General features: G+C 38.1%; 2 protein-coding genes across 11 annotated transcripts in view; one reads left to right on the top strand and one right to left on the bottom strand.

Moving 5' to 3' along the window:
• prss35 (serine protease 35) overlaps positions 1 to 19,187 on the top strand; it is a 229,903-nt gene that overhangs the window by 89,780 nt on the left and 120,936 nt on the right. The gene's annotated exons all lie outside the window — the stretch shown is intronic.
• me1 (malic enzyme 1) overlaps positions 1 to 19,187 on the bottom strand; it is a 152,489-nt gene that overhangs the window by 65,319 nt on the left and 67,983 nt on the right. For all 3 annotated transcript variants that reach the window (XM_062981225.1, XM_062981213.1, XM_062981220.1), the window contains exon 6: positions 8,443 to 8,546. In XM_062981225.1, coding sequence (XP_062837295.1) covers positions 8,443 to 8,546 — 104 coding nt within the window. The remainder of the gene's footprint in view (positions 1 to 8,442; positions 8,547 to 19,187) is intronic.

Here is a 19,187-nt window from a genome sequence, read left to right as displayed (position 1 = left end):
GAGGAGTGAGAGGGGGTCCACAGGTGTGGATAGAGTTGGGCATGGGCAGGATGATTGGGACTCTGATGAGGAATTCGGAACACCTAACCCAAGGGCATTGGCTGTGTGGAGTTCTGATTCAGATTAAGAAGTTGAGACACCTGCTCTTTGGGTGTGGATAGTTTGGAGCCCAGGGAGACCTGGATATATTGGGGTTTTTGGCCATTATACCTTGCGTGTGGCAAGGTGTTGCTGGGCGCCATTGGGTTTCCTGTGTGTGTTACTGAAACCTGGACTGGGACTTTGCAACGGATGTAAGTTTAATCTGGGTTATTCTGCAATGGAGGGCTGGAATTGTGTGGGTTTTCCTGGACTGCACTGTTATTACTATTTTGTATTAGCTGCTGTTCGCACTCGTTGCTTTGGCTCTCTGTGCCATTTTTGTTGTGACCTTCTTGGATGACTTCAACCTCTTGGACTGGAATTTGACTTGGCTTTGCTCTTCACTCTCAATCTGTGGCTTGGCATCGTTCTCTATTCCATGGCTGTCTGCTGTTGCTGACTACTACCTTCACTCCTGATACCAACGCTGTCTGCTTATCTCAACTTCGGACTGGCTTGACGACGTTCTCTCGCTCTGCTCCTTTAACTTCTGGCTTGGCGTTTGCTTCTGCAGCAGCTTGGCGCTGCTGGTTTATCCCGACTTCGGACCGGCTTGACGACGCTTTCCTGCTCTGCTCCTTTAACTCTTGATTTGGTGTATGTTCCAGCAGCGGTTGCTGAGAACTCGCCAGCGTCTCGCTGTTTTGCTGGCTTTGCTGCTCTCAACTGGGAGTTCCCTAGCTCAGTTTGGGCGTTTGTTTGTTTTGAACGCCTATTTGTACTTTTGAGTTTTGGGAAAGGTTTGTGGGCTTCAATACTAGTTGCTTTAGTTCACAATGGGCTGAAGAACGGAGGCATGAACTTTTGGGTCAAGTTCTAGAACTTTAAGTTTAACCCAGATTATATCTCTGGCTAATCCGGATTATTTGCCAGTTCTTGTTTTTTAGGGTTTTACCCGCTTGTTCTGCTAAATAACACTGAAAGTTAAGTGTTTTAAGTCTTTTTAGTTTGTTGAGCTATTTTTTGGACTGTTGCTTTAATAAACTCTATTTTGCTCTCTAATTGGCATCTGACTTTTGACAGCCTTGAGCAATGGGAGTTCAGTTACTTTGTGTTTTGCTAGCACCATATACAAACTGAGTCCAGGGTAATTCAGATGCTACTAAAGAGATCAGTACAGTGACTATATATTATGTCAAATAATGTATTACTCCAGAATAAGAAAATAGAAATAATGAATACCTCATTTCTTTTATTTTTGAAAAGATATGAATAAAGAGACTTCAATTAATTACTAATCAATATATTCTTACATTACAAGGAATTTCTCGCTTGCTCTAACAAAGCAACATGTATTAAAAATGCCAAATATGTGAAAGTATAGTGTCTCTATCCTGTCACTAAGATCTCCACCTGAGACTTTTCTCTAAGACTTCACCATCTCCATCTAAGATAGGACACATGATGCCCAGGCTTTTTAATGATTACCCTATATCTCTGGGAAGCCTTCCATACAAAAAATCATATGGCACCCTCTTTATGGTCAATTGTTACTTCCCAAGAAAACGTATTTAGTCAAGTGGTTGTTTTTAGTTATTCTTTATCTTATATTCTGTAGCTGCATGTCAGTGTCATTTGTTTGATGGCTATATTGATATGTTAGGTTTATATTTTATTATTCACTGTTCAAAATATGGTACCAATGAAAGTTGGGATATACACTGAAAACATGGTAATACTTCACCACAAACCTGTGCAGGAATAAACGCTACCGAACAACAGTAAAGACCAGCATGGCATTTCCAAGCAAATAGCTGCTACTTTCAATAGCTAAGGTATGCAGTACAAAGATTTTATTAATATGAACCGGCACTGTAAAAGCATAAAACTAAAAGTAATAGAAAAGAAATTACCATTTAATGAAATTGGCATTTAGCAATTTCAGAACTGTATTGCTGCAATTTTTAAAGATTATGATTTTACTTTAGTGCATATATAAGTCCATCTTATTTCTAAAATTGTAGATTAGGACCCCATGGGAAGAGGCTTACAGGTGCTGCATAATTGTGAGCAAGCTACTGCTGAGTAAAATGTCTTTTCATCCAACACATCCTTTCATCCAGCAGCTTGTTAAAACAACTGAAAGGAAAAATATTAAATAATTTGTCTCCTTCCACATTTACTTTTCTTCCTCAGACTGGAGCCTTAGAAAAATGGGAGGGGGGCATGATAGGATTACTGTAGAACCCCAGAATTGATGCTGTGATGTTTTTTAAAATCTGCAAATGAAACAAAATGTGTTTCATCTGCTTTTGAATGTAGAATACTATGACAGACATTGATTAGATGAAATTTAAGATTATAGGCACAAATTATAATGCAAAGAAGGTTGTCTACTATTCTCTGATTAGCTTCTAAGAGAACTATTCTGATTTTTCCAGATGAACTTAGTTTGCCAAGTACTTCCATATGTCCTCTACTCTTTCATTAACTTACTTTTTTATTGAAATCTGCCTAGATTTTATGAACAACATAGTACTCACCGTTCATCTTACCACATCCAAATTGCAATAAAACTGTCATATGGGAATACCTGAATAACTCTTCATGTTATTTACTAGTAACAACCTTGAAGGAACTGGGGGTGGCAACGGCCGACAGGAAGCTCTGGCGTGGACTGGTTCATGAGGTCACAAAGAGTCAGAAACGACTGAATGAATAAACAATAAACTAGTAACAAAATGTGTTTAAGCAGATAGATGTAATTTGTTATTTCCCAAACATACAAACAGAAAGCATATAGTACAGTAATACAGAACAATAGCACACTAATATAGAGGGAAGTTAAATTCACAGACAGAATAAATTTTATTACAATTATTTCATTGACCTATCTCCTTAATGAAAACCCTAGGGTTAAAAAGGGAGAAAAGTAGTGGATTCCAAAAGAATCCCTGTCACAATAGCTTAAATTAATTTTTGATGAACATTTAAAGGAATTATTTCGCCTTTCAATTCTCATGTCAACACACAGTAACTTTGCATGGAATTGCAAAAAGAAGACAACATAGATTATTTAGTGTAGCAGAAGTTAGGCTATCTATTCAATAACCAAAATTAAAAAACTGGGAGCACCATGTGGACTAAGGTGTTCCTGACACTGAATCTAGTTTGATTTCCTGCTTACTCACACATGTGTATGTTGTATTTGGAATCAGAGTCACAGAGTTGGAAAAGATCACAAGGGACATCAAGTCCAACCCCTGCCATGTAACAGCACACTTGTACCACAAATAGCCATGGGGAATGCTGATCAAGGTTTGCAAATTCCTTTCAAACCATCATTTGAGATCACTAGCCAAAATCCAATTTAATGCATCTAGCACACCTGCACTCAATTACAGCTTTGCACAACTAGTTCCACAAGCTTTTTCTTTGAGCAAGTCTGCCCAATAACAACATCATAGGTCCCACCCTTCTGCTAATTCTGAACATGTACTACCACTAATCCAACAGGGAGCACAATGCCACAACTAGATACAGCCTTCTCAGATATGATGGACACCTTGACACCCACGTTTAATTTATTAACAATGTATAAGAGATAAACAAAGATACGTAGGCACCAATCCTGTAAATATCTATTAACTGCAAGGCATTCCTATATATAATCACTTGAAAGTATGTTCAGTGCTCAATGGAAATTACTTCCTAGTAGGCTAGATTTAGATGGGCTTTCAATGTAAACAACTTCATCAAATGAAATCAGAAAAAGTATTTATTTTAGCAGTACAATAGCATGTGGCCCTTCCATCAACTTAATGTTGATTTCAGCATAAAATGAAGTGTCAACTGCCCACATTTATGCACTATAACAAGTATGAAAATGACTACAATTCATTTTCCAGGATTTCAAAAGTGATCTTTACAGTTGTACATACATCACTGTGATTATAAATGCAGAAGCAGGGACAGAAGTATGGGTTTTCTAAAATGCGTCAAGAGCATTACAGATTCCAAATACTGTCAGGAAAATAAATCAGTCAAATGGTTAAATTCTTTAAGAATCAAATTATCTATTCCTGGCCAAGTATTTCACCAGCCGACCTATTAGAAGAATAGTCTGCCATTACGCCTAGTGCTGCCAAGCAATGAAATTTAACGTAACTCTGCTTTACATACCTTCTTTTCCAACAAAGTCTGTTAACACTTCACAATGGGAAATTCTAAATTCTCTTGGATCTGGGTATAGCCAGCCCTTCACATTTGCTGGTTTGACTTTTACTGATTTGATTATTTGTGGGTTTGATTAAAATGTTCTTAGAATCTCTAGGTCCTGTAGCATAACACTATGGTCAATTTTTGCCGGAATTTTGCCACAGAGCCACTCTAGAGCAGGCCATTTTCAACCCCTTTCAGCTGAGAAGTTTTTACATGACCCCTGGTATATAGGTATATAAATTAGGTATAAAAATTAACCATTTACTAACAATAAATCAGCATTTGCAAAGCTTGCTAAACAAGGTTGATTTTGCTCTTTGTGAAATACAGCTAAAGCATTTTCTGTAGAGTACATGGTTCAGAAGCCTTTTACTGTTGCCAATTTTTTCGTGACGCTTACATTGAGCTAAGAGAACCTCATTTGGGGTCGGGATCCATAGTTTAAGAAGAGGTACTCTAGAAGAGCTAGAGATTCCTAGAGTTCCTTGTTCCCTCGTCTTCATGGGGGATGTGCTGAATGTGAGTCACAATCTAACTTTAGATCTCTTTCTAAGTTGAGGAAAAAACTGGCAATATTTGCTAACTCTAATAGCAACAACAAATTATTTTTTAATCTCCTCCCCCCATTAAGTACACAAAGCTAGAGATGATAAAAATTGTGTGTGAAAGCTTATGACTTGTTCTAAAAATAAGTTCCTAGACTGAACATGAATTGCTCATAGTCTGCAGAAGATAATTTACTTTTGGTCTTCGTTTTACATCTGCCCCCTATCCCCATTACGTTTTACACCCATTATTTTGACTTCCGGTAGTGGCAAGATGGCGGATGCAGCAGAACGCTGAAGCTCTCTCCTAATTCAGCATTCTGACCTCTCCAAACACTCGGCAGAGCAAAGTCTCTCCCCCAAAACTGCTGGACGGAAAAGCAGGGGGTGCAAAACCGAAGAACCTGTGCAGGGCACCAATACTGGTGAGGGCCAGGGCAGGTGGGCAGAGTGTGGAAGAGGTACCTTCCATTCAATAGGTGCGAAACGCCGCCACTATTTTAACAGCAAGAACCACGGGAAGAAATACTTACAGAAAAAAGCTAATCTGCTCAGTGACCGGTGGGATGCCCGACAGGGAAAATGGACAGAACAAACCTCTAGAGTGGAACTAAAACATTCACAGAGCATTCGGAGCTCTGGTGAGTTTACAGAGCTTAAAAAGATCTCAAAGAGATCAACAGACGACAGTGAACAGTCAAAGAGTGGTGGAGAAAGATACGGAGCAGCATCGGTGGCATCGGAGCTGCAAAGGGAGAGCGACAGAAGGGGAGAGAGAAAGGGAGCGCTGCGGAGAAGGTCAAGCCACGCGTCGCGAAGAAAATTCAGCCTACCTGAAGGCAAGAAAGCAGTGGAAAGGCAAGCAGCGATCCAGGCGGTGAGGAGAGAGAGGGACGACTGGTGGTCAGAGGCGGGGAGCATACGCGCACGCGCGAACGACAGCGGCGTGCACGCGTGCGTGAGAATGGCAGCGGGCACGAGTACGCACGAGCGGTAGTGGGCGTGGAGTGGCGGATCTGACAAGAACGGCGTGAGTAGCGAGCGGGAGCCAGGAGGAAGCACGAAGCAGTCGAAGAAAGAACAGAGGTGGCACATTTTGGACCTAGGATTACTCTCGGACGGAGAAAGGGACAAGGAGGAGAACTACGAGGGAGTGGTGAGAGGACATGGAGGAATATAGGAAGGACTAGCAGCCCCTCTCTCATATGTATAAAAGGCTCGCATGCTCTGTATTGAAGATATTAGAGGTTACATATGTAAAGAAAGTGCAGATATTCATATGGTGAGATCTGTGATCCCAAAAGCTTAGAGAACTGAACCGTTATATAAGCAAAGGGGAAAGATAAGAAGGCAGTCAAATAAGCTGTCAGAGGTTGGGGAACAAGAGGTAACATTGGGAGCAAGAAAATATCCTCTCTCGTTTAGTTTGGGTTATATATTTATATATTTTGATTTGTATGGTGGGAAAAAGAGGGGGGGACTTGCAGAGCAGTGATGAGTGCAACAAAGAACAAAATGGAAAAAGAGAGGGATAAGGAAAAGGAAAAAAGAGGGATCGGGAGGAAGGACTCACTTACTGATGAGTATACCCTAAAAGATGTAATGTTTGAGATTTTAAAATTGCAAACAGAGGTAATTAAAATGCAAGAAAAACAAGATATACAATTTAACAGAGTCAAAGAGGAGATGACGGACATGAGGAAAGAGATGAAAGAAGAAATACAAACATTAGTAAAAGAGGAAATTAGCAAATTGAGGGAGGAATTGAAAATAACGAAAAAAGAGGGAGTGATGAGAGCTGAAGAGAATAGAGTGATCCATAACAACCAAACAGAAATGAGGAAGGAAATGAAAATAATTGAGAAAGAGTTAAAAGCAATTAAAAACCAACAGGAAATTATAGAAATAAAAGAGAAGGAAACGCAGTTAAGATTGCATAATGTGCAGAAAACGGAAATTGAAAATATTAGAGAAATATGTACTGAAATAATAGCTGAGGTAACTAAAAAAACGAAGGAAGAGGCAGATTGTGAAATAGAGAGAACATACAGGGTATACTCTATCCACTCAAAAAAATTCAACACCCCAAGGGACATTGTGGTCCATCTCAATAAGAAGAGGGTAAGGGACGAAATCCTATTAAATAACTCAAAGATTCCAGGGGGAAAATAGCAATTTTAAAAGAATTTCCATTTTCAGTATTAGAGAGAAGACGCAAATATTATTTCCTAACCGACGAATTAAGAAAAAGGAACGTCAAATTTAGATGGGAAAAGACAGAGGGTCTGATGCTAACATGGGAGGGGGACAGAAAATGGATAACAAATGAACAAAGTGCTAAGGCATTCTTTGATAAATATCTAAAAAAAGAAGAAAAGGAAGAAAGGAAAGAGGACTATAAAGATCAAGGAAAGAGTGAGGAAGATCAGAGAGGTGATGGGTCTTTAGATGATAAGGATGAGATTGGGAGATTGAAAAAAAGACTCAGAGAAAAATCACCAGAGGACTTGATCAATCTAATAACTTGGAATAAAGATGTAAAGGAGAGAGGAGATGAAGTTAATAAAAAGGATGATGGCACAAAGGATTAAAATATATTCAAATAATGTGAACGGTTTTAACTCACCGAATAAAAGAAATAAAATCTTGCACCACATAAGAAAAGGAAAATATGATATTATCTGTCTCCAAAAAACGCACATAACCCATAAGCGCGTAGCACACTTAACGCAAAACAGTCTGGGGAAAACATATTATGCGTCTGGTCCTGAAAAAAAAAGAGGCGTAGTGACATACGTAAATAATAAGATACAATCGAAAATGGTTTTCAAAGATCAGGAGGGTAGAATATTAGGCACTATGATTGAAATTGGGGACAGAAAAATATTAATATGTAATATATATGCCCCGAATGGCTGTAAAACGAAATTCATAAATAATCTACGACATAAGATTTTAGAATATGAATATGAAGACCTAATATTGTTGGGAGACTTCAACGGTGTCCTAGATGTCGAGATAGATAAATCAAACGCAAAGAGGATATATAAATGGATGGGATGCGGAAAGTTACCGACAAGATTTATGCGATCAAAGGATGAGTTAGGACTACAAGACATTTGGAGGCACAGAAACAATTTAAGGATGAAATGAATGTCAGTAGGAAACCTCCCTAACACATGATAATTCCAAATATCATTACTTGTCTGCCCAAAAATACAGCAGGAGGAATAGAGACAACTGATATACACACATGATATTTACTGTGGCCTGTATGGAAAATTCCTAATATTGTACTTAGAAAAAACTTCATCCTGAAATTGGAATAAAATGTTGCTCCTGCCATTCTGCTTTCCTCCCTAGGAACTAAGTATTTTTAAAAAAGCAGATGTTTTTCCTAATAAAATAAGTAGTGCTTTCCTCAATTTCTTGCTGCCATTCTTAACAAATAAATTAACAACAGGTCAACATTACTACATCTTATAAAATGTTAAAAACTCAAAAATATACAACGTGAATCTTTTTAGTGCATCCCTTTCACCCCTATGTAAAAGAAATGCAGAAGAAAATAAACTATATGAATAAAACAATTTACCGGGAAGTCACTGCTTGCATAAATTCATCTAGAAGGTCATCATAAGCTTGGCCTCTGATTCTTTTATGTCTCAGCCCAATATACAAAGGATCTTTTAGCAACCCCTGTTAACAAAAGAAAGAAAAAGGAAAAGACAACAAGATTAACAGATTGAACAAGTTGTAAATTGGCTCACTTGAATCCTAAGAAAGACTGCATGCATGAATCTACTATAAAGATTTAAACTTGTTCATAGTTGTCCTCTCAAGGGACCCTGAGTAGATCTCCAAATGATCATTTTCAACAACTTTATCACAAGCCAACATCCTCATGGGAAGCCTTAATAGCTGAACTAATACAAAACTAATATACTTTTGTAGTGTGAATGCACCTGTCAAATGGGAATGAATTATAAAAGAGTTAGATATACATAAGTGTATACATTTGTATGAAAAGATTTAGACAAAAATATTGAAGTATCTTGCATTAATCCTTTTGTATCACTCTTTAATGATGTAATATGGGAATTCATAAAGCGACGAAGTCAAATTTCATAGAGCAGAAATGCTTTTCCAATGGTGATGGAAAGATGTAACATCAAGAAGCAATTATAGAGTAGATTTTACATTCTTTTTTAAGCATAACTATTGGCTTTGAATTTCAGATGTCAAATCACACTGTATAATTTTAAAAATCCAACTACATTCATAACCCGCTGCAAAAAGAAACCCCTCATTTTTTGAAACATGCACACCCCTACCCACATCAATATGTAATCAAAGTTTTATGCTCCAGAACACTTAGGAAAGTGTATTTCAAGAGGCCTACATATTTCTGTCTTTTTCCTGTTACTAAAGACTAAGCTACAAAAATTGTTACAGAATTCCTCTTCCAACTTTAGGAAATGGTTTATGACAATCTATGTGTAAAGAAGTGATAATCTTCACCTTGTTAAATAATAACAGGATCTCATTTCCATCCTCCTGATCCCTAAAAATGTGGCACACCATTCTGCCAAGAACTGAGTGCTACTCTCATAATGATGAAAATACCCATGACAGAAACAGACAGCAATGAGCAGCCACAAAGCCTCAGCTGGTGTAAATAAAGGAAGCCAAGTATAAGTCATACATTACATAAAATAAAAACATACAGTGATATGCCCTTCTATACCATATTCATTGGGATATTTAGGCTTGTGTATGTTCCGTCCAAGCCATGAGAAAGTTGGAGCTACAGGAGCAATGGACATCTACAGAAAGTTTCCATGAGAAAGTTGGAGCTACAGGAGCAATGGACATCCACAGGTAGATAGTTTTAACACAGAATCTAATGCTTAAGCTTTTCAAGGAGCATTTCAGTGGAAGAACCCGGAACATAGAAGATGGTGATTGCTACCTCTTCCTCCAAGAAATCCCAAGGAAACAGGAGCAGAAGCCAAGAATGGTTGCCATTCTTGAGATTCCAGAGTTGGATGAGCTGTAAAGGTCAGGGATAAGGGCCTCAACAATAGAGTTGCCAGTAGCAGAATCTCAGGGGTGGATTATCATTTGACAAAGGAGTCCCAGACTGGGAATTAGGCGGTAATGAATCTTCAGAGGCGTTATGGACATTTCAAGAATGTGTGTTATTGGGGCTAAGTCCTTCCAGGTCGTCAATGGCGACACACATAACTTTCCCAATTCATCCAACTTTGAAAGCAAACCTCAGGATAGACTAGACACCCACTTCATCATCAGAAAACCAGAAAAAGTAGAACCTTAAATGGAATATGTGTGCTGCACTCATATCAGAAAATACCCATGCAGCATACAGTAATGTCCAAGACCTTGGGCAGCCAGATCAATGATGTACATACCCAGCAGATTAGAACAAGACTTATTCAATCTGACTCAACAATGTGGGCAGAAGAAAATAATTAAATATTCCCTGAAGATTACTTTTCCCTGTAAATGCCCATCCATAGCAGTTTATATACTATCTCACCATCTAGCAATGCTCGAAAGGCCCACATAAATTCAGTTTTGAGGTGAATTGTACCAGAGGGGAAATATCAGTGAGAGAAATTTAATTAAGCACCTCACCCTCCTTCAGTAATTTCATGAACACCCAATTCTCAATTACAGATCAACCAGTGTCTCAAGAAATGTGACAAAGGATTTAAGTTAAAAAAATATTTTAATTAACTTTCATTTAGGACACTTAGAGTTGTCCTGCAAAGCTCCATTCTGTAATAAGTCTCATGAAATAAATGAAAGCTGAGAATCAAATCATAAAACACATACACTTGAAAACATGTGACTTTAATTTCTTCTTAAATTTAAAAAGGATGTCTCTAGACTTCATATACCTCTAAATATCCTAGTTGTAATCTATAAATTCCTAACATAAGCAGAAAGGCATTTCTAGTCATATAGAAAGAAAGGAAAATTTCTGCCACTCCACTTTAGATCAACCACCTGCTGTATCACAAAGCACACAATTCCCAAAGGTTCCTTCAACTGCAGAATCAACTTCTGAAGAACAATGGAAACTGCAGAGCAGATGAAAATATCTTTTTTTTAAAAGCCCCATTCTATAAACACTGCTTATAGTTCTCTTGATCCAATTCCTTTTATGTAAAGATGGGATGTATAGCACATGGAAATTATAACTTGTTCATATTATGGTTTAAGAAAAAATTAAAACCACAAGTTTTGTCAAACAGCAATTCTATCCTACAAAATTATGCAGAATGGTGTATAAGCCTCGCATTGTTATTTGTATTAAATTGAACTGTAGAAAAGTATTAAAATAAATATTTCAAAACTAGATTATATGCACATTATTCAACTAGCAAGACCTAGTAAATTGAGATATATACTCATAAAACAAATATACTGTATTGTATATATCTTAAACAATATTTAATTACACAGTAGAATGGCAAAAAACCCGGCCACATTTTTAGAGGCTCCAAGTAGGCTGTATCAAAGCATACAGCCTTTAAATAGTTATATTTCCCTCAATCACAAGGAGGAAAAGCATAACTAATTGAAAGGTTTAACTACATTTCTTCCGAGTCAGTCAGGTAATCTGTTTGAATTGATGGAAAAATGGAACATGGCTATAAGGAACTATACAAATGACTGGAAATACAGATATGTACATACAATTTGGGTGGGGAGATAAACTAAAATTTGTCTGCAAAGAGATCCCTAATACAGAACACTGAAACAAATATAATCCTTAATATAGTTGATTGTTGCTTTCATAAACTGTTGCAAAACATGTATTTTAACATGAAAATAGTTTGCTTTCCACATTTGAAACTGATCTAACTTTCATGAGAGTAAGAAAAGAAATATAGAGAATTGTTTAGATTCTACACTATTTCAAAAAAGTCTAAATCAAAAATATTTTACATTGTTTTTTAAAAAATGAACCTGCCTGAAGATTTTTTGATAAAGCCAAACTCATTTTACAAGTTTAACATGAAAAAATACATCACTGAGATTCACCGTGTATTTATTCCCAGAGGCTGTATCCTTGTGTTCTGGAAATAGCAATTTAAGTAATGTGTGATGCCTAGGGCACCTTTGTCCCCTGACCCTGTGGCCATTACTGTCCAGGACGAAGAAGACTTGGGTTTTTTCCCATGTCAGCAAGATTCAACTCCTTTCCAGATGCCTCATGTTGACATTTCTGAGCCAGAGCCAATTAAGGATGCCCTTGAAACTGTCCCGGTTCTCCCAGATTCTCCGGAAGGTTTAGTGTTTGATCGTAGGGCATTTGTACAACAAGAAAGATCGCAAAGACAAAATTTGAGGAGAAGCGCCAGATTAGCGGAGCATGGAGACTATGGCTAAACCCTGTTCTCTTGGGAAGAATTTGGGAGTTAGACACCTGGCTGTGACTGTGACAAGCTCAGTTCTCTTGGGAAGTTTTAGGGAGTCAGGCACCTGCTTTGGGGGAGCTTATGAAGTTCAATAAAAGTACTGCGCTGAGAACTTTCCTTTGCGGTGTCAACTTTACCTCTGACTGGAAAGCAACATCGTCTCTAGCTCCTGGAATTCAAGCGGCCTGAAGGTGCGCTACTCTTGAGTAGACTGGGCACTGGTCTACCTCCTTGCCCAAGTTTGGACTGTGTTTCAGCTCCTGTTCATCTAGTTCCTGCCTTGCTTGAAATAATGTTTTTGGACATTTACTCCAGAGAACTCTTATTGCCTCTTTGATCCTTTTCCCCACTCAATACTCGGCCGAGTTTCAGTGTGTTTCGGTTTTGGGACTTTGGACTCTAATACTGGACATAAGACTATCACTTATTGGACTAATTTTGATCTTTTCTGGAAGGTCAATTGCTTATTCAACTTTGCTGCTTATTTCCTTTTGGAACTTTATTTGCTTTAATAAAGATATTATATTGTTATTGGTCTCTGTGTTGGTTTTCGGTGCTCTTGCTGCCTTGGGACGTAACATATTGTGTTAGAAAAGGATGACATATAAAATCATGATGACTGAAGTTATGAAATCTGTCATAATGCAAATCAAGGTTGTGAGGAATTGCCTCATACATGTATACTCTCACATAGAAAATACTTGATTATGTGTCTGAAGTGTGTGTGTGTGGGGGGGGAGATTACTTTGAACCCGGCGCATTTATCAGAATCTGCACAGTATTTTATATTCTACACTGGTTCAAAGATTACAACCATGCCTTCATGAAATAAAAACACACATGATGCTATTATACAGCCTACTTTGTTTTTTAAATCCTCCTGAATGATGGAGAAACAAAGCTCTGCATTTTAATAGAGAGAATTACACTACTGTATTTTACCACAGTCGCCCCTTTTTGGGGGCCCCGAAAATGGTATTTCAGCGATGGAGCTTCACTCGGTTACCAACTAGGTGAAGACTCATAGCCACAATAAGGCAGGCATGGGGGAGGGATTTGCTCACCTGTGCATCTGCCCCCTTTTCAGCTATAGAGCTTCACTGAGCTGCAAGCCAAGTGAAGCCCCATAGATTGATTTTTTTTCACTGTGTAATAATAGGCATACCCAGGGCCAGCTCAACCTATATGCAAACCATGCAATTGCAGAAGGCGCAATTGCATAGTGGGCGCAGTTGAGACGCTTCTGGCCCCTCCACTCCCTTCTGCCCCTCTTGCACGTGAGCTCCATCGCCGCTGTTATGCGCCCCGCCTCTCCTCACCTGCTTTTCCACACAGCCGTATAACACAATATCAAAGCAGAATAACCCACAATATCTGCCTTGATCTGGGTTATCTGAGTCCACACTTCTATATAATCCAGTTCAAAGCAGATAATGTGGATTATCTGCCTTGATATTCTGGGTTATATGGCTGTGTGGGAGGATCCTCAGTGCTCTTCCACACAGCCATATAACCCAGAATATCAAAGCAGATTAACCCACAATATCTGCTTTGAACTGGGTTAGCTGAGTCCACACTGCTCTATATCCCGGTTCAATGTTTGGTGCTAAATTCGCAAATATAGTAATTCCTACATAACATTACCATGTATTGAACTGCTTTTTCTGGTGATTTGTTGTAAAACATGATGTTTTGGTACTTAATTTGTAAAATCATAATGTAATTAGATGTTTAATAGGCTTTTCCTTAATCCCTCCTTATTATCCAACATTTTTGCTTATCCAACGCTTTTATTTTTGAGTGATTGGTTGGGGGGGAGGGGCAAAAATCTGTTCGGTTACACTTGAAAATTATCTAGGGCCAGCCCTGGGCATACCCTCCTTTTTGTAACCAAAAAGGAATAAAAAGTGTGACTATTACACAGTAAAATACAGCTTTTCCCAACAGATGTTTCTGGGTAAGCTTTCTCGGTATGGACATGTAGATACATAAAATTGAGTTTAGCTGCACTGAACCACATTATATGATTCTACACTAACCACATAATGCAGTTTCAGACTTTATTATGTGGCAGTGTAGATGGGGCCTGAGTTTATATTATGTTTCTTCATCATTATGGAGGAAAGCAAGGAGAATGCTTTCTGCAAATTTACTGCAGGGCATTTATTATACAAAATCTTTTAGAACAGAAAGCCCAACAAAACTAAGCAATTCCTCCATTCATTCCCAAATATTGGACTTCAGTTGCAAATAACAACTTTTAAGCTATGCAGAAAAGTTTCCAGCAAAATGTGAAATAAGCCTGCCTGTTATGATTATCAACATTAGTACTGATTTGCCTAAGACGAAACCATTTTTAAAGACATAACCTTTAGGAACATAGGAAACATTCCAAAACCACATTCTAAATACGGTCTTTTTTTTTAAAAAAAACTTTATTCATAATGGCTTGGCAAAACAGCAAGCACTGGCAAACGGCTAAATTTGCTTTTCGTGAATATCATGAAAAATTACCCATTACTTTGTTCTCTGTTAGCACAGTACTCACCTTTCCAGACACAGGCACATAGCTGATCTATGCAGATTGCCCCTCTTTCCTGCCCTGCTGGTAGTTCACTCTAAAATAATTATTATTATGAAGTACATTGCCTGCTGAAATCAAACCTGTCCCACCTTCAACCTTGATATCAATATTAAGCAACATCACAAGGATAGGAAGAAATACATTATTTCCCTTAATCCCTATTATACTTTCCTACTCAACTCAGATTGTTTTTGTTTTTGTTTTTTGTCTTGGTTTGCTTTTGTGTTCCCCTAAGTGAATCATGCTTCCGATCTCCTCCGTTCTCTAATTTAGCCGACATTCTGTGCTTTCTCTTAATTACTAAAACCATTGCAGGGCTTCTAACTGCTTGGATGTTATCAAGAGTTCTATCTTAGAACCAGGACCAGTAACCCCTAGTTTGGGAATCAACTACTTATTCAAACTTATTTTAATTCTCTCTCATGTTCTAGTAACTGCAATGTTCCCTTTACAGTTTTGGAAATTGAAGGAATAATTTCTAAAGTTTCTTCTGAGCATTGTATACTGATTTTTCCAATCGGTTCTTCTCATCAAAATTATAGTATCATGACTGTCTCTGCTTTAGAAAGTGAACTATAAGATGATGTGCTACTTACCTTTATTTCACAAGTTTAAAAAACATTCATCTTATTTCTTAAGTATGATCACTAAGCACAAATTATGCACTCCATCCCAATTCGCAGCTTCAACTTTCACAGTAAAATCTATTGCTGTGGCCAACACACAATATCTGGCTCAGGTACAAGGATAGGTTTTGATTTGTGAGTCAATGGCTTATCTCTAATACATTTGCTTGACATAGAACTGAAGCCAAAGCTGCAAGCAATTAGAAGCTACTTTTTTGGATTGAGACTTCAGGCCAGCTGTGACAATGACACTTAATCCATTGTTCTTCTTTAAAGTTACATTATAGAAAATATATAGTATGCTTTGAACCGAAACATGCAAGCTTTTAAGCCAATAAATCTAGCAACCAGAGCCAAGTACTGTCAAGATACACTTTCTCCTCTAAACCAAGCTTTCTCTTTTCTATAATTCATATACTGTATATGTATTGTTTTGAGGAACAGCATGGGCAGAAGCATTTTCAACAGCTATCAATATTGCAAATATATCTTTTGTCTTTATGCTGAAAAGGAATAGCTAATCCATAGCTACTATTAGGAATTATTGTGTTTTCATGGAGTCAAAAACACTGATATATGAGGCTCAGGCTGTGTGTATATATTAGTAAGACAGGAATATTTTCTCAACATCTCATATTACAGAAACTCGACTCATATCTGTCATATGAGTTGAGGTTTCAGTACAGCAATTTCAATAATTGAGAATAATAAGTATACTTCTCGTTGGAACTTTGTTGATTTTTCTTGTCCAGTGACAGAAATAGTCACTCCATGGAGTTCTTCGCCCAATAATGTTCTATTGCGATCCTGTCTCTTTAATCAACAGCACTAATCACACTAGAACAGTGCTTCTCAACCTGTGGGTCCCCAGGTATTTTGGCCTACAACTCTCAGAAATCCCTGGGAGTTGAAAGACAAAACATCTGGGGACCCACACAATGAGAACCGCTGCACTAGAAGATCATCCTGCTTCATGCTCCAGGTACTACTGCCACTGAGCTTTCCACTGTTATTTTCTTGACACCAGTAACAGGCAGTTAGTAAAGCATCAATCTACTTGAAAGTTCACCACTGCATCACTTTCACTTCCCTTCAAGTAGCAGCAGTAAGTACGTATACCTGAAATGCTACCATTAATTTATGACTTCCTACCCATAACCTGATGAGACCTAATGTGGTATAGTGGTTTGAGTGTTGGACTAGAACCTTGGATAACTACTGGGTGATGTAGGACAAGTTGCACTCTCTTACTCAATGGTTACCCTTGGCAAACCTGCCCTGAACAAATATTGTAGAGAAAAACAATGGACAGGGCCACCTTAATCACTGTAACTCATAAATGACTTAAAAGACACACAAAACAATTCAATTCAGCCTTCTTGAGCAGCATTCCTAAGGAGGGGTATATTGATTGCTACAGATAAGACAAACATCTGGCCACTCGTATGTTCACATGCCACTCTCCATTCATAAAACCTTTTAGGTATACCTTGTTCTTTTGTTTAATAAACTCCAAGTTTTAATGCATTTTATTGGGCATCAGATCTGGTCTGATCTTGGAAAGTAAGCAAAGTCAGTCCTGGTTAATTTTTGGATGGCAGGCTACTAATGAATACCAGGTTCTGTAGAATATACTTCAGAAGAAAGAACTGACAAAAATCACCTCTGAGTGTACCTTGCATTAAAAACCCTATGAAATTGATTGGGTTGCCATATTCGACAGGTGATTTGAAAGTACACACACACACACACACACACACACACACACACACACGAGAAAGAATGGGGAAAAAATAGCCACTGTAAAAATTGACTATAACAAGTAAGGCCTTGGACTAGAAGTCAAAACCAATTGGAATGGGTAAGAACAGGCTCAGAAGGTTCTGGGAACCATTTAGAGGAGGAGGAGGAACATTTTAAATATTCACCTATTATTTTGTGAAGCAGCCATCTGGAGCAACTCAGTTTTAACAATTTATGCCTTCAGGGTTACATGAAAGGCCTATATATCCAATATGTTATACATTAAGGACTGGAAGTACAGCAGCATTTTGGTAAATGTATTGGATAAAATAAACTACAGTTCTTATACAATATTTTTAACAAGAAAAAACTGCCTTGTTTGAGTTGTGAACTATTTATGGAATCAAATGAGGATTCTAATGAATAGAGGGTTGGGGTTAGGGTTGGTTTAATGTATACTTCTTACATTTCCTAATCCCAGTGGAAATCCCATCATTTTCTAATGGAAGAGATGACGACGACAATGATAATGATGGCTTAAAATGCCCCATTTGATACATGCAGGTGAAACATGTTCTTAAAAAAATAATTTACTGAATGAGCTAAGTATAGTTAGCTCTGCCCTCAATGCCATTTAGTGTCTTCTTTTCATCACCAAGTTATATTACTCCAAGTCTTTGCCTTTCCATAGATGTCTTGTAAAAGGTAAAGGTAAAGGTTTTCCCCAGTCATGTCTGACTCTGGGGGTTTGGTGCTCATCTCCATTTCTAAGCCGAAGAGCCGGTGTTGTCCATAGACACCTCCAAGGTCATGTGGCCAGCATGACTGCATGGAGCGCCGTTACCTTCCCGCCGGAGAGGTACCTATTGATCTACTCACACTGGCATGTTTTTGAACTGCTAGGTTGGCAGAAGCTGGAGCTAACAGCGGCCGCTCACGCAGCTCCCGGGGTTTGAACCTGGGACCTTTCGGTCTCCAGCTCAGTGCTTTAACACACTTCGCCACCGGGGCACCAAGATGTCTTGTAGGATACCATATTTCCTTACTGAAGTTTTATTAAAAACAACCCTGAGAATTAATTCCTTTTTTATGCATGCAACATCTTGGCTTGATGATAAATAGGGAAAGACTACACCAGAGAAATAAGAAAAACCACTTAGGCCAACCTTCAGAAACCTCTAGGAAAATATTTCGGAAATGTAATCATCTAAGTCATTGAAGTGTTGACAACTTTCTTTTTCAGACTCTAAAAGCTCACTTTATAACATTTGATGAATAGTGGTTCTATTGATTTTAGCAGCCCAAATCCTTAATGGTTTTTGCAACTAGTAAGATTGTGTGTATTTTAGGATAGCCAGCTTAAGAGTCCAGCTGAGGCTCTGGTCAGATATATGTACTTTGATAAGTACTTGGACTTGAATCTATTAGTAGCGATTTTCAGCTTTTACTGTATGTTGCCTGTAAAGTATTGCCAAAGCAATTGGAGCAACATTGCTGTTTCTATACGACACCTGAGAACAGAAGTTCCCTTTGAATCATCTCATGAAAGATCCCAATATGATTCAAAGTTGTGCTGATGTGGAGCTAACTCTTTCCAACACCCATTTCAATGCTCCAAAGCTCCAAATCCATTTATCTACCTAGATGGTTTTAATATTATAATGTTATATCAATCTACATAAATTCATCAATGACTCTTTGCTAAAATTCTGTGGTTCAGCTACCCAAATCTGAACATCTGGTGAACAGGAGTTTTAATAGATTAGCTGCTATATGGGCAGATGGTCAGTGATGGATAGATAGTAGCATAAAGACATAGAGAAGGAAGAGGGTGAGGAGGACAAGCTACTATTGGCCCAATCAAACCACGGCTATTTCAAAAACCTGGAGAATTTGCAGCTGGGAATTTTCATCAGCAGTATGCATGTTCCAAGGG

Source organism: Anolis carolinensis, chromosome 1, assembly GCF_035594765.1.
Source record: "Anolis carolinensis isolate JA03-04 chromosome 1, rAnoCar3.1.pri, whole genome shotgun sequence".
NCBI classification, from domain to species: Eukaryota; Metazoa; Chordata; class Lepidosauria; order Squamata; family Dactyloidae; genus Anolis; species Anolis carolinensis.
Note: the sequence above shows the minus strand (reverse complement) of the source record. Positions and strands in the feature narration are given on the sequence as shown.